Source organism: Oncorhynchus tshawytscha, linkage group LG09, assembly GCF_018296145.1.
Source record: "Oncorhynchus tshawytscha isolate Ot180627B linkage group LG09, Otsh_v2.0, whole genome shotgun sequence".
Classification (NCBI taxonomy): Eukaryota; Metazoa; Chordata; class Actinopteri; order Salmoniformes; family Salmonidae; genus Oncorhynchus; species Oncorhynchus tshawytscha.
In genome coordinates this window covers 79,690,125-79,703,651 of record NC_056437.1, presented here as the reverse complement: position 1 = coordinate 79,703,651, position 13,527 = coordinate 79,690,125, and the positions used below count along the sequence as shown (strand labels likewise).

At 49.0% G+C, this 13,527-nt stretch overlaps 1 protein-coding gene across 2 annotated transcripts in view; it reads right to left on the bottom strand.

Annotated features, from left to right (window-relative positions):
• Positions 1-57: 57 nt before the first annotated feature.
• LOC112258842 (myosin-10) overlaps positions 58-13,527 on the bottom strand; it is a 59,034-nt gene continuing 45,564 nt past the window's right edge. For both annotated transcript variants that reach the window (XM_042327590.1, XM_042327591.1), the window contains 20 exons: positions 9,350-9,543; positions 7,019-7,140; positions 6,652-6,721; positions 6,258-6,418; positions 5,990-6,098; positions 5,697-5,828; positions 5,115-5,321; positions 4,819-4,956; positions 4,583-4,706; positions 4,326-4,497; positions 3,283-3,640; positions 2,932-3,138; positions 2,742-2,846; positions 2,097-2,249; positions 1,698-1,946; positions 1,350-1,562; positions 959-1,171; positions 660-821; positions 424-552; positions 58-289 (listed from right to left, as the gene is read on the bottom strand). In XM_042327590.1, coding sequence (XP_042183524.1) covers positions 71-289; positions 424-552; positions 660-821; positions 959-1,171; positions 1,350-1,562; positions 1,698-1,946; positions 2,097-2,249; positions 2,742-2,846; positions 2,932-3,138; positions 3,283-3,640; positions 4,326-4,497; positions 4,583-4,706; positions 4,819-4,956; positions 5,115-5,321; positions 5,697-5,828; positions 5,990-6,098; positions 6,258-6,418; positions 6,652-6,721; positions 7,019-7,140; positions 9,350-9,543 — 3,437 coding nt within the window. In that variant the 3' untranslated portion in view covers positions 58-70. The remainder of the gene's footprint in view (positions 290-423; positions 553-659; positions 822-958; positions 1,172-1,349; positions 1,563-1,697; positions 1,947-2,096; positions 2,250-2,741; positions 2,847-2,931; positions 3,139-3,282; positions 3,641-4,325; positions 4,498-4,582; positions 4,707-4,818; positions 4,957-5,114; positions 5,322-5,696; positions 5,829-5,989; positions 6,099-6,257; positions 6,419-6,651; positions 6,722-7,018; positions 7,141-9,349; positions 9,544-13,527) is intronic.

The following is a 13,527-nucleotide window of genomic DNA, read 5'->3' as shown; positions in this document are numbered from 1 at the left end:
AAAGTCAGAGGAACAAGGGTAATATGATTACAATGATCAAGTCTGCAACCTGAAAAGGTTTCCTCCTGGGTCATACCTGCATGGTGGTCTTGCGGAAGCGGTCATTGAGCAGCTCCATGTTGCCCTGTTCCTCCTCTAGTTCCTCCTCCAGCTGAGCAATGCGAGCCTCCAGCCTCCTTTTCTCATCCATCAAGGCAGACTTGCCCGAGGTGCTGTTGGAGATCTCGTCCGCTAGCTCATCCCGTTCCTGCTCTGCGTGGCGCCGCGCCCTCTCTGACGCCGCCAGGTCCTACAGGGCAGAGGTCACACAGAGGTCAAACACAGGTCACCATTTCTCACAGTAAGATGGGCCAGTCTAGACTACAGGAAACAGCAGACCAAAACACAGAGTTGTGACAGGAGCAATACTACAGCCCACTGTACCTCATGCAGCTGGAGAACCTCGGCCTCCAGGCTCTTCAGCTTCTTCTCGTTCTCCTTGGATTGGGAGAATATTTCGTCCCGAGAGGCCCGGGCATCCTCCAACTCCCTCTGGTAGTCTTTCATCTGGGACTGAGGGAGAAAGTGGAGATAGATCGAATCCCATTATTGACCAAAATAATAAATTGTATATTTTTTTATTTGTCTTGTCTGTTCTACAGACGGTGTGAGTTTATTACCTGCAATTTGCGTAGCTGCTTGATGGCTTCGTCACGGGCCTTGTTGGCGCCCTCTATCTGTCCCACCATGTCCATCAGGTCCATTTCCAGCTTCTTCTTAGCAGCCACGGCCAAGGCTCTCTGCTTCCGCTCATCCTCCAGCTCTGCCTCCATCTCACGCACCTGAGGAGACCAGGACAGACCAGGTCAGAGGAGGGGAAGGGGGTGGTCTACATTCTCTGAGAGTATGACAACATATTGTTCCTGGAATTTTTTCGCACAATTCTTGTTTGTATGGAAGTAATGTGTCCTCTTTGCACCTGTTTGACAAGCGCCCTTTTCTTCTCGTCGTTCTGGTCGTCTCGCCCCTGCAGGTCTCTCTCGTACTGGGCCTTCATGGCCTGCATGTTGACCTCCAGACGCAGCTTGGCGTCCTCCGTGGCCTGCAGCTCGTCCTCCAGCTCCTCCAGCTGAGTCCTCATCTCCTCCAGCTGCTGATCCAGAGTCCTCTTGGACTTCTCCAAGTCATGGACCTGGACAGTGGTAGAGAAGATACTTTGAGGTGATGATATTTGGAATGAACTAGCTTTTAAAGTTTAGGTTTAACCTAGTTTATTTCTGTAGGATGCAGAGCAGTCCATCTGAAAACAACAGTTGCAAACCATTCTGCCCTCAGCTGAACAAAACACAGGTATTCAGTGCAACACTCACGTTCTTGCCCACGTCGTCCTTGGAGCTCATCAGGTCCTCCATCTCACTCCTCAGCTGCTTGTTGAGTCTCTCAAACTCCTCCTTGGCCTCCAGAGCCTCATCAAGAGCCCGGGCCAGAGACAGGGACTTGGTCTCCTTCTCCCTGGCCTCCGCCTCAGCCCTGTCCTTCTCCTCAGCGTAGCGTGCAGAGATGTTCTTCTCCTCAGCCAGCAGCTACAACACAGGGTAAAAACTGACTTACAGAGGGACAATGTCCACCATCTATCTACACAATGCCATTCCATACTGTGCTCTAAGACCAAGCCAATTTAGCTACCATTATGGATGGCTTAGAGTGATCAGTCAAACCTGGTCAAACTTCTTCTGCTTCTTCTCCAGGTTGGAGACGATGGTTCTCTGGTGGTCCAGATCCACCATGAGGTCGTCCAGCTCCTGCTGCAGGCGGGTCTTGGTCTTCTCCATCTTCTCAAAGGCAATGCCCTTCTCCTCCAGCCTCAGGGTGGCCAGCTCCATGTCCTTCTGCAGCTTCCTCTTCACCTCCTCCAGACCCTCCACCATCCCCACGTCATCCTCCAGCTTCTTCTTGGTCTCAACCAGCTACACATACATAAAGTTTATAATGATATGATGCTCACTGAAGGATGGCTACAGTAGCTGGTAGCTTGTTAAGGTGATATCATCTGTGTTGCAGTTAATGTGTAATATTATTTGAATAGATACAATTAAGCTGTAAGGCGCTGTGCGGACCTGGGCCTGCAGTGTGCACAGCTGTTTCTCCAGGTTTCTGCGCGCCACCTCGTCCTCCTCCTGCTGCTCCTGCAGGGTGCTCTTCTCCTCCTCCAGCTGGCGGATACGACTGCTCATGTTCAGCTTCTGACGCGTCTCTTCCTGGAGAAGCTCCTACACAGAGAGACAGAGACAGAGACAGACAGACAGAATCCCATATCCCAAAGATGAGACATTGACATGGAAACAGAATGCCACGTCCTCTTAATGTAATGTAGCAAAAAACTATTTTTCAAGCAACAGTTTTGCTAGGACTGTCTGGGAGTGGGGAGGGGGAAACTGAAAACTAGCTGCTATTAGCAAATCGGTTTGGATCTCTCTTTGCGATTGGTCTATTAAATCAGTTTACCGCATGGCGATGTCACCATGGAAAGCCGAAACTCCCACGCATGCAAACCTGCTGATTAGAAGGACTTGCTGGTTGAAAATACAATTTATGCAATTATCAGGAAATAACACTGATCAAATTTGTTCAGTGTTAGTTTCATCAGCTGTTGATGAACAATATGATATAAAAGACAGGAAAACTACATTTGGTCTGCACTGGGCCTTTAAGATACACATAATGTGTTCTTCTCCGATGAGAGGTTGTCCAGTCTAGCTCACCTGTGTGTCCTGCATAGCACTCTCCAGGACAGTAGTGTCTTTAACCAGCTTGATTCCCTTCCTCTCTGCATCTTCCAGCAGAGCAGACACACTATCCAGCTCCGTCTGCACACACAGCAAACAGCCCAGTTGAGAGATCATCACCAGCAGAGGTTAACGTGTGTGTGTGCTGCAAATGGCCCTCTCTCACCTGTAGTCTGTGGGAGCGGTCGGCCAGCTCTCCCTTGCCCTTCTCTCCCTCTGTGACCCGGGCCATGACCTCCTGGAGCTGGGCCTCCAGCTTCTTCTTCTTGTGTTCTGACTCCGTCTTGGCCTGCTGCAGCCCCTTTACCTCACTGACCAGCACCTTGTTGGCACTCTCTGTGCTCTGCTTGTTCTTCTCCAGGTTGACCTTGAACTGGACACAGACCAAGAGATATTACAATAGGAATCATGCTCAGACAACACAAAACATTTAAAACAGAGGAAGTACTACCTCCACTACCTCATCCAAGTTTTATCTGACTAAACATGACCATGCGGTTGTTGTGAAGCCACCTACCCTTTTGGCCTGCTCTAGCTGCTCAGACACCTCCTCCAGGGCCGTGGAGTGTCTCTGTCTCATCTCCTGGATCTGAGCCTCGTGGTTCTTGGTCTCCTCGTCGATGGCCTTCTTCAGCTCCGTCACCTCCTGCTCACGCTTGGTCCTGAGCTCCTGCTGGGCTGCGGTGGTGTCCAGGGTGTCCTCTAGCTCAGTCTTTAAGGCCTCCAGCTCCTCACTCAGATCTCTCTTGAGCTTCTCAGCCTTGTTCCTGGAGACCTTTTCTGATTCCAGGTCTTCCTGCAGCTCTGCCAACTGGGCCTGTAGCTCACGTACCTGCTTCAGGGCGTTGTTCTTCTGGGTCACCTCCTCATCTCCCCTGACACACACATTTTAAATTCTTATTAGGATGCAAAATACAACATTGTTGTACAAGTACAAAGGACCCCAAATAGTCAGGCCTATGGTTGGAGAGTTGAACTAAGTTGCTATGCATGTATTTTCCACTGGTTGGCAGTATCAGACAATATATCCTGAAATAAACACAGATACCTTGTTTGTCACTACCATTGAGTATGTGAGTTGGTCCTGAAAGAGCAGAGACAGACACAGACTAGACATGGGGCCAACATTTACACATTCCAACCCAGTGAGATCTGCTGAATAAATAGCTGCTGGGTGGTCTGGTCAGCACCGTATCATGACGAGGGCATAAAAATGGTAAATGCTCATAGGGTTTTAATAGTCAGATTACAAGATTACTGGTGCAAGTCTGGCCAACTGTAGACCTACCATTGTTAAATATGGCATATAAAAGACAGGTGTTGAGACAATTAAAATAGGAGGGAATTTGATGACGGCGCTATTCAGCTATGTGATGATTACTTCAGTCAGAGAATCAGACTTCCTCGCAGTCAAACACCTTCCAATGGCAAAATACATCTGAACTATATCTCCAGGTGGCTTCCATCCAGCTTTGGGCCCTCCCTCCCTCCGTCCGTCCACCCGTCCGTTTCACCTGGCCTGTGTGTGTGTCTCACCGTCTGTCCGTCAGTCTGTCTCACCTGGCCTGAATAGCCTGCAGCTCCTCCTCCTTCTTAGCCAGCTGCACCTTGAGCTCCTCTATCTGGACCTGCAGCTCAGCTATCTGGTCCTGCAGGTCTGTGGTCTCTCCATCCAGCTTCCTCTTGGCCTTCTCCAGCTCCTGACGAGTCTTCTCCTCCTTCTTCAAACGCTCTGAAGGGAAGGAAACAGATGGTGTTAAAGTGTCTGGACTCACTACCTATAACTAGTGAGACCTTGTAGGTAAGAGGACACCTACCTTCCAGGTCCACCATCATCACCTCCTGCTTGTTCTTTGTCTTGCCCAGGTTCTTGGCCTTCTCCTCCTCCTCAGTCAGCTGGGACATCATCTCATTGACACGGTCATCCAGGAGCTTCTTCTCCTGAAGGAGGAAAGAGGAGTCAGGTTGTTTATAATGATAGTAAAGTCCAGCAGCATAATGTTAGTAAGGTCCAATATTTCTCAACCCTAGACTGCCTTTCATCTCCACTCACCTTCAGGAACTTTGAGTTCTGGTCCTCCAGGAGCAAGATGTCCTCCTCAAATTTCTTCATCTTGGCCTCAGCTGTCACCTTCTCCAGCTGCAGCTTCTGCCTGGCAGCTTCCTCCTCATCCAACTGCTCCTCCAGGTCCTGAAATAAATAAAAATCACAGCATTTATTAAGAAGGTAACTGGTAGAAATGTTTTGGGTCCACAAAAAATATATTTTCTGTCATAAAATGCATGCAACCACTTCCATGTTCAATCTTCTCAAGCTTCCACTCTGCAGTCTCCATGTCTCATCAGTACCTGGATGTGAGACTGCATCTTCTTCTTCTCACTTTGCAGGCCCTGGGTCCTCTCCTCCTCCTCCTCCACTCTAGACTCCAGGTCATGAAGGATCTCCTCCAGCTCCTGCTTCTTAGCGGCCAGACGAGCTCTCATCTCCTCAGCCTCGGCAAACAGCTCCGTCTCGGCCTGCAGCTGCTCCGCTAGGATGTTCTTCTCCTCAATCAGCTACACAATGCAAACATGGGCATAATGGACTGAATGGTACAATGCGGAATTGAAGATCATAAAGGGATGATCCTTAGGGTCTACACTCTTAGAAAAACGTGTTCCAAAAGGGTTCTTTGGCTGTCCACATAGGATAACCCTTTTGGGTTTCAGGTAGAACCCTTTTTGGTTCCAGGTAGAACTCTTTTGGGTTCCAGGTAGAACCCTCTGTGGAAAGTGTTCTACATGGAACTCAAACGGTTTTTACCTGGAACCAAAAAGGGTTATTCAAAGGGTTCTCCTATGGGAACAGCCAAATAACAATTTTACATTCTAGATAGCACCTTTTTTTCTAAGAGTGTAGTCCACTGTAGTTGGTGTGGACTGGACACTGACCTGTGAGTGCTTTCTCTCCATCTCCACCAGTTCTCCCTCCACCTTGGTCTGCTTCTCCTTCACCTTGACAAGCTCATCGTCCTTGGCCTGCATCTCCTCCTCCTGCCTGGTCACCTGCAGCAGGGGCTTCACCTGGGGGACAGAACACAGACCTGGGGTCAGCCACTGTTCAAACGTAGATGACTAGGAGCCTTATCATATAGCTCTATAGAGAGACGTAACAATGCTGGTGTTACAAAGACAGATTAGTCATATACAGTAGATATAGTGTACTGTAATGGAGACATGCCCACCTTGGTAAAGAGTCTCCACCACTGCCAATGCTTCAGCTTCAGGTAGGCAGAACAGTTCCTCTGAAGCACCTTCAGACAATTCAGTTGCTGCTGCTTCTTAACAAACGCCCTGTCAGGAGAGAGAGGGGGAGACGTGGTCAGACATACTGACCAAGAAGGTCAAAGGAAACATATATCTGTGGCATCTTTCTGTCCTAAGAAGTGTTCTAGTGGTCACGAAAAGGAAGGAATTGAGGAAAGGTAAGGCCATTGCATATATAGAACTCACTTGCGGGCCAGGTATCCCCGGCAGACAGACTGGAAGTAGATGATGATGTCAGTGATCTTCAGGTCTCTCTCCTCCTCCAGGTGGGCCAAGACTCCAGCCCTGAAGAAGATCTTACTCTGCCCAATCCTGAACAGGTTAGGATCCAACTCCAAGGCTCGGATCTGGATGAAAATGGGTCATAGATTTAAATCCAGGGAAGGATGGCCAAATCATAATAAACAGTGTCATTTAAGCGATGCCCTATAAATAATAAGGAAGAATCATGTCATGGGTGTTTATGAAGTCGATATACATTTAACCTGCTTACCGTGCTCTAGCTTGTAAAAGGACAAAGAGCCTCTCCCAAGTATTCAATGTGCTAAACACAGTAAAATAGTGACACACAAATCCTCACCATTCTCTCACAGGCTTGCTTGCCATCCATGAAGCCCTTGGGGATGGCGTTGGGGGTGAGGATCTCATACCTGGCAACAGAGTGGACATGAATGTGTAAAGGCCCTGGGTCATTACACCACACCTCAATGTTGACTAAGACCAGGGTGTGAGGAGAGACGTGAGAGGCCTCGGATCTTACAGAAGCCTCACTGTTCAGAAATAGAACAGCTGCATGAGATAATCAAAGCACAACACCCAGGGCAATGGGAAACCAATGCCACTTTGTCCTGTATAATCTCTCTCTCTAAAGTAAACACAGGAACTCAGCAATTGGGTTGAAATACAGAAATAGTCCGTATGAGGTACGTGTACAGTGAGTACAGTACCTCTGTCTGAACTCCTGGAAGACGATACGGTTGGGGAAGCCCTGTCTGCAGATACGGATCCCCTCCAGAACACCATTACACCTCAGCTGGTCCAGAACCAGGTGGGGGTCTAGCTTACCAGCCTTTTGGGAGGGAGGGGCATTGAAGTGAGAGGTCAGGGAGAGATACAGTACAGTACCAAACTTCATGCAAAGAAGATTATTCTAAACTAAGAGCAACTAAATGCTGTTACTGTTCATTTAGCTTTGAAAATTTCACCCAGAAAATGTTTTATAGGGAAACAATGTTACTTCAAATATATTTGTGAAATATTATGCAAAATGCCATTCTACAATTAGGATTGCATAGGGACTAGACTAACTACTTGAACACATTCACACCAAAACAACCAGTGTTTATATCCTCTTCTCCATCCATACCATCCATTTATGACAGTCATTTGTGGTTGCGCTGCAGAAACAAGCGTGTCTAGTCTAAATCCCCTGGAATACATTAGGGAACACTTAACAGGCCCACATAGCCCATAACTCCCCACTCTGCTATTGTTTCATTTCCAGCCTTCCATCTGAGCTGTTGTTTATGGAGGCAGAGAGCCCACTGAGGCCTGGTAGCAGAGTGTGTCTCCAGGGTTTCTGGTGGGTGGTGTGGGGGCTGTAGTCTGGGCTACAGTGGTTCTGGTGGGTGGTGTGGGGGTTGTAGTCTGGGCTACAGGGGTTCTGGTGGGTGGTGGAGGGGTTGTAGTCTGGGCTACAGTGGTTCTGGTGGGTGGTGTGGGGGCTGTAGTCTAGGCTACAGGGGTTCTGGTGGGTGGTGTGGGGGCTGTAGTCTGGGCTACAGGGGTTCTGGTGGGTGGTGGAGGGGTTGTAGTCTGGGCTACAGTGGTTCTGGTGGGTGGTGTGGGGGCTGTAGTCTGGGCTACAGTGGTTCTGGTGGGTGGTTGTAGAGTGGTTGTAGTCTGGGCAACAGTGGTTCTGGTGGGCTGTGGTGTGGGGGTGTTGTAGTCTGGGCTACAGGGTTCTGGTGGGTGGTGTGGGGTTGTAGTCTGGGGGTGGTTCTGTAGTCTGGGCACAGTGGTTCTGGTGGGTGGTGTGGGGGTTGTAGTCTGGGCTACAGGGGTTCTGGTGGGTGGTGTGGGGGCTGTAGTCTGGGCTACAGTGGTTCTGGTGGGTGGTGGGGGCTGTAGGGTCTGTGGTGTGGGGTTGTAGTCTGGGTTAGTTCTGGTGGGTGGTGTGGGGCTGTAGTCTGGGCTACAGTGGTTCTGGTGGGTGGTGTGGGGTCTGTAGTCTGGGCTACAGTGGTTCTGGTTCTGGGCTGGGTTCTGGTGGGTGGGGGGGGCTGTAGTCTGGGCTACAGGGGTTCTGGTGGGTGGTGGTGGGGTTGTAGTTTGGGCTACAGGGGTTCTGGTGGGTGGTGTGGGGGCTGTAGTTTGGACTACAGGGGTTCTGGTGGGTGGTGTGGGGGCTGTAGTCTGGGCTACAGGGGTTCTGGTGGGTGGTGGTGGGGTTGTAGTCTGGGCTACAGGGGTTCTGGTGGGTGGTGTGGGGCTGTAGTCTGGGCTACAGGGGTTCTGGTGGGTGGTGTGGGGGCTGTAGTCTGGGCTACAGGCGTTCTGGTGGGTGGTGTGGGGGCTGTAGTCTGGGCTACAGGGGTTCTGGTGGGTGGTGGAGGGGCTGTAGTCTGGGCTACAAGGGTTCTGGTGGGTATTGTGGTGGTTGTAGGCTGGGCTACAGTGGTTCTGGTGGGTGGTGTGGGGGTTGTAGTCTGGGCTACAGGGGTTCTGGTGGGTGGTGTGGGGGTTGTAGTCTGGGCTACAGGGGTTCTGGTGGATGGTTGTGGAGGGGTTGTAGTCTGGGCTACAGGGGTTCTGGTGGGTGGTGTGGGGGCTGTAGTCTGGGCTACAGTGGTTCTGGTGGGTGGTGTGGGGGCTGTAGTCTGGGCTACAGTGGTTCTGGTGGGTGGTGTGGGGGTTGTAGTCTGGGCTACAGGGGTTCTGGTGGGTGGTGTGGGGGCTGTAGTCTGGGCTACAGTGGTTCTGGTGGGTGGTGTGGGGGCTGTAGTCTGGGCTACAGTGGTTCTAGTGGGTGGTGTGGGGGCTGTAGTCTGGGCTACAGTGGTTCTAGTGGGTGGTGTGGGGGCTGTAGTCTGGGCTACAGTGGTTCTGGTGGGTGGTGTGGGGGTTGTAGTCTGGGCTACAGGGGTTCTGGTGGGTGGTGTGGGGGCTGTAGTCTGGGCTACAGTGGCTCTGGTGGGTGGTGTGGGGGCTGTAGTCTGGGCTGCAGTGGGCAGAGGGGGGAGGGACTGGTGGTCAGTGGGATGCTGTTCATTGCTCACCCTCTTCTCGTGGTTGGGGATGATGCAGCGGACAAAGTTGGGGTTGGTGTTCCTCAGCGTGGCCATGAGCTTGGTGAGAGACTCCTTGTAGAGTTGGCCCACCGTACGGAACATGCCCTTCTTGGTCTTATAGGCTGCGCCGAAGGCCGTCTCGTTCATCCCTGCTACCTGGTCCAGACCCACGATACGGTCCACTGACAGAAGAAAGAGGGAGATGAGACAAGGGCAGAGTTAGATGGGTAGACGCTGGTAGAGGGGTGACTGGTGCGTGAACTAAACATATGTACTGTATAATCAAGCCGCAAAGGACTAGAGGCATGACCAGGACAGATGAGGGCTTCTAAGCGCAACAACATGTAAACAACATGACGGACAGCCAGAGTGGGTGGGATGGGCGGTTGGCCCTAGCATGACTACAAGTTCATTAAAAGCAGACAAAGGAAACAATACTGAACCAAGCTATTGCAAAACCTAATCAAACTTAACTCAAAACATGTTCATAATACAGCTGTTTTTCCAAGAACAGCACAGCCATTTTATTTGACCTTTCCACCCCCACCGTTACATAAACTGCAGTCAATTGGTTTTATTTGAACGTAATTAGACTAGCTAGATCAGTGGTTGTTCTTGCCATGGAATACAGAGAAATAATATCAACAATACCATCTTGTTTGCATATTCAGATAGCATCAATATATGTGGCAATGTTCTTTGCAGAGATCAAGGAGAACGGAAGGGAAGAGACGTTATTATACAATGTGGTGTGTGGCAGCTCACCTTCCTTTAGAGACCAGCTGGCTGTCTCCATTTAGGACAGACAAAACAACCTCCGGGCTAAAAAAGGCATTCCTCAGACTATTACTAATATAGTGCCTTTGGAAAGTATTCAGACCCCTTGACTTTACAGCCTTATTCGAAAATGTATTACAAAGTTTTTTTCCCCCTCATCAATCTACACAATACCCCATAATAACAAAGCAAAAACAGGTTTTTAAAAAATGTTTGCTAATTCATAAAAAAAATAAAAAAACGGAAATATTACATTTACATAAGTATTCAGACCCTTTACCCAGTACTTTGTTGAAGCACCTTTGGCAGCAATTACAGTATTGAGTCTTCTTGGGTATGACGCTACAAGCTTGGCACACCTGTATTTGGGGACTTTCTCACATTCTTCTCTGCAGATCCTCTCAAGCTCTGTCAGGTTGGATGGTGGGTGTCGTTGCACAGCTATTTTCAGGTCTCTCCAGAGATGTTAGATCTGGTTCAAGTCCGGACTCTGGCTGGGCCACTCAAGGGCATTCAGAGACCTGTCGCCAAGCCACTCCTGCGTGGTCTTGGCTGTGTGCTTAGGGTCATTGTCCTGTTAGAAGGTGAACCGTTGCCTCAGTCTGAAGTTCTGAACACTCTGGAGCAGGTTTTCATTCAGGATCTCTCTGTACATCCACACAGCACGACGTTGCCACCGCCATGCTTCACCGTAGGGATGTTGCCAGGTTTCCTCCAGATGTGACGCATGGCATTCAGGTCAAAGAGATTAATCTTGGTTACATCAGACTAGAGAATCTTGTTTCTCATGGTCTGAGAGTCTTTAGGTGGCTTTTGGCAAAATTCAAGTGGCCAGTCTTGTGCCTTTTACTGAGGAGTGGCTTCCATCTGACCACTCTACCATAAAGGCCTGAGTGGTGGAGTGCTGCAGATATGACTGTCCTTCTGGAAGGCTCTCTCATATCCACAGAGGTACTCGGTCAGAGTGACCATTGGCTTCTTGGTCACCTCCCTGACCAAGGCGCTCTCCCACCGATTGCTCAGTTTGGCCGGGCAGCCAGCTCTAGGAAGAATCTTGGTTGTTCCAAACATCTTCAATTTAAGAATGATGGAGACCACTGTCTTCCTGGGGACCTTCAATGCTGCAGAATGTTTTGGTACCCTTCACCAGATCTGTGTCTCGACACAATCCTGTCTCGGAGCTCTACATATAATTCCTCCGACCTCATGACTTGGTTTTTGCTCTGAGATGCACTGTCATTTGTGGGACCTTATATATACTGGTGTGTGCCTTTTCAAATCATGTCCAATCAATTGAATTTACCACAGGTGGACTCAAATCAAGTTGTAGAAACATCTCAAAGATAATCAATGGAAACAGGATGCACTGAGCTCAATTTCTCATAGCAAAGGGTCTGAATACTTATGTAAAAAAGGTATTTCTGGGCCTCCCGGGTGGCGCAGTGGTTAAGGGCGCTGTACTGCAGTGCCAGCTGTGCCACCAGAGACTCTGGGTTTGCACCCAGGCTCTGTCGCAACCGGCTGCGACCGGGAGGTCCGTGGGCGACGCACAATCGGCCTAGCGTCATCCAGGTTAGGGAGGGTTTGGCCGGTAGGGATATCCTTGTCTCATCGCGCACCAGCGACTCCTGTGGCAGGCCGGGCGCAGTGCACGCTACCCAAAGTTGCCAGGTGCACAGTGTTTCCTCCGCCACATTGGTGCGGCTGGCTTCCGGGTTGGATCCGCGCTGTGTTAAGAAGCAGTGCGGCTTGGTTGGGTTGTGTATCGGAGGACGCATAGACTTTCAACCTTTGTCTCTCCCGAGCCCGTACGGGAATTGTAGCGATGAGACAAGATAGTAGCTACTAACAATTGGATACCACGAAATTGGGGAGAAAAAAGGGGTAAAATTTAAATAAATAAATTATATAAAATATACACACAAAAAACAAAAAAGGCATTTCTGTTTTCAATTTTTAATAAACATTAAAAAAAACTGTTTTTGCTTTGTCATTATGGGTTATTGTGTGTAGATTACTGGGGAAAAAATTGCCTTTAAATTGTTTAACTTGGATCAAACGTTTCGTGTAGCCTTCCACAAGCTTCCCACAATAAGTTGGGTGAATTTTGGCCCATTCCTCCTGACAGAGCTGGTGTAACTGAGTCAGTTTTGTAGACCTCCTTGCTCGCACACATTTTTTCAGTTCTGCCCACAAATTTTCAAATGGGATTGAAGTCAGGGCTTTGTGATGGCCACTCCAATACCTTGACTTTGTTGTCCCTAAGCCATTTTGCCACCTTTGGAAGTATGCTTGGGGTCATTGTCCATTTGGAAGACCCATTTGCAACCAATTTGTAACTTCCTGACTGATGTCTTGAGATGTTGCTTCAATATATCCACATAAATTTCCTTCCTCGTGATGCCATCTATTTTGTGAAGTGCACCAGTCACTCCTGCAGCAAAGCACCCCCACAACATGATGCTGCCACCCCCGTGCTTCACAGTTGGGATGGTGTTCTTCGGCTTGCAAGCCTCCCCCTTTTTCCAGAGGACATTTCTCCAAAAAGTGCGATCTTTGTCCCCATATACGGTTTTGGAGCAGTGGCTTCTTCCTTGCTGAGCGGCCTTTCAGATTATGTTGATATAGGACTCGTTTTACTGTGGATATAAATACTTTTGTACTGGTTTCCTCTAGCATCTTCAAAAGGTCCTTTGCTGTTGTTCTGGGATTGATTTGCACATTTCACACCAAAGTACGTTCATCTCTAGGAGACAGAACGCGTCTCCTTCCTGAGCGGTATGATGGCTGCGTGGTCCCATTGTAACAAATTTCCTCCTCTTCATCTGAGGAGAAGTAAGGATCGGACCAAAACGCAGCGTGGTAAGTGTCCATATTGATTTATTCAAAACCACAACAAAATAATAAACGTGAAATATACAAAACCGAAACAGTACCGTGTCACACGGAAACACTCACACGGAAACAAACACCCTCAAACCAAAAGTGAAACCCAGGCTACCTAAGTATGATTCTCAATCAGAGACAACTAACGACACCTGCCTCTGATTGAGAACCATACTAGGCCGAACACAAAAACCAACATAGAAAAACAAACAGACTGCCCACCCCAACTCACGCCCTGACCATACTAAAACAAATAATAAAATAACAGAACTATGGTCAGAATGTGACACCCATGGTGTTTATACCTGCATACTATTGTTTGTACAGATGAACCAGACTTGTGGAGGTCTACAATTTTCTTTCTGATGTCTTGGCTGATATCTTTTGATTTTCCCATGAGGTCAAGCAAAGAGGCACTGAGGTTGAAGGTAGGCCTTGAAATACATCCACAGGTACACCTCCAATTGACTGTAATGATGTCAATTAGCCTATCAGAAGCTTTT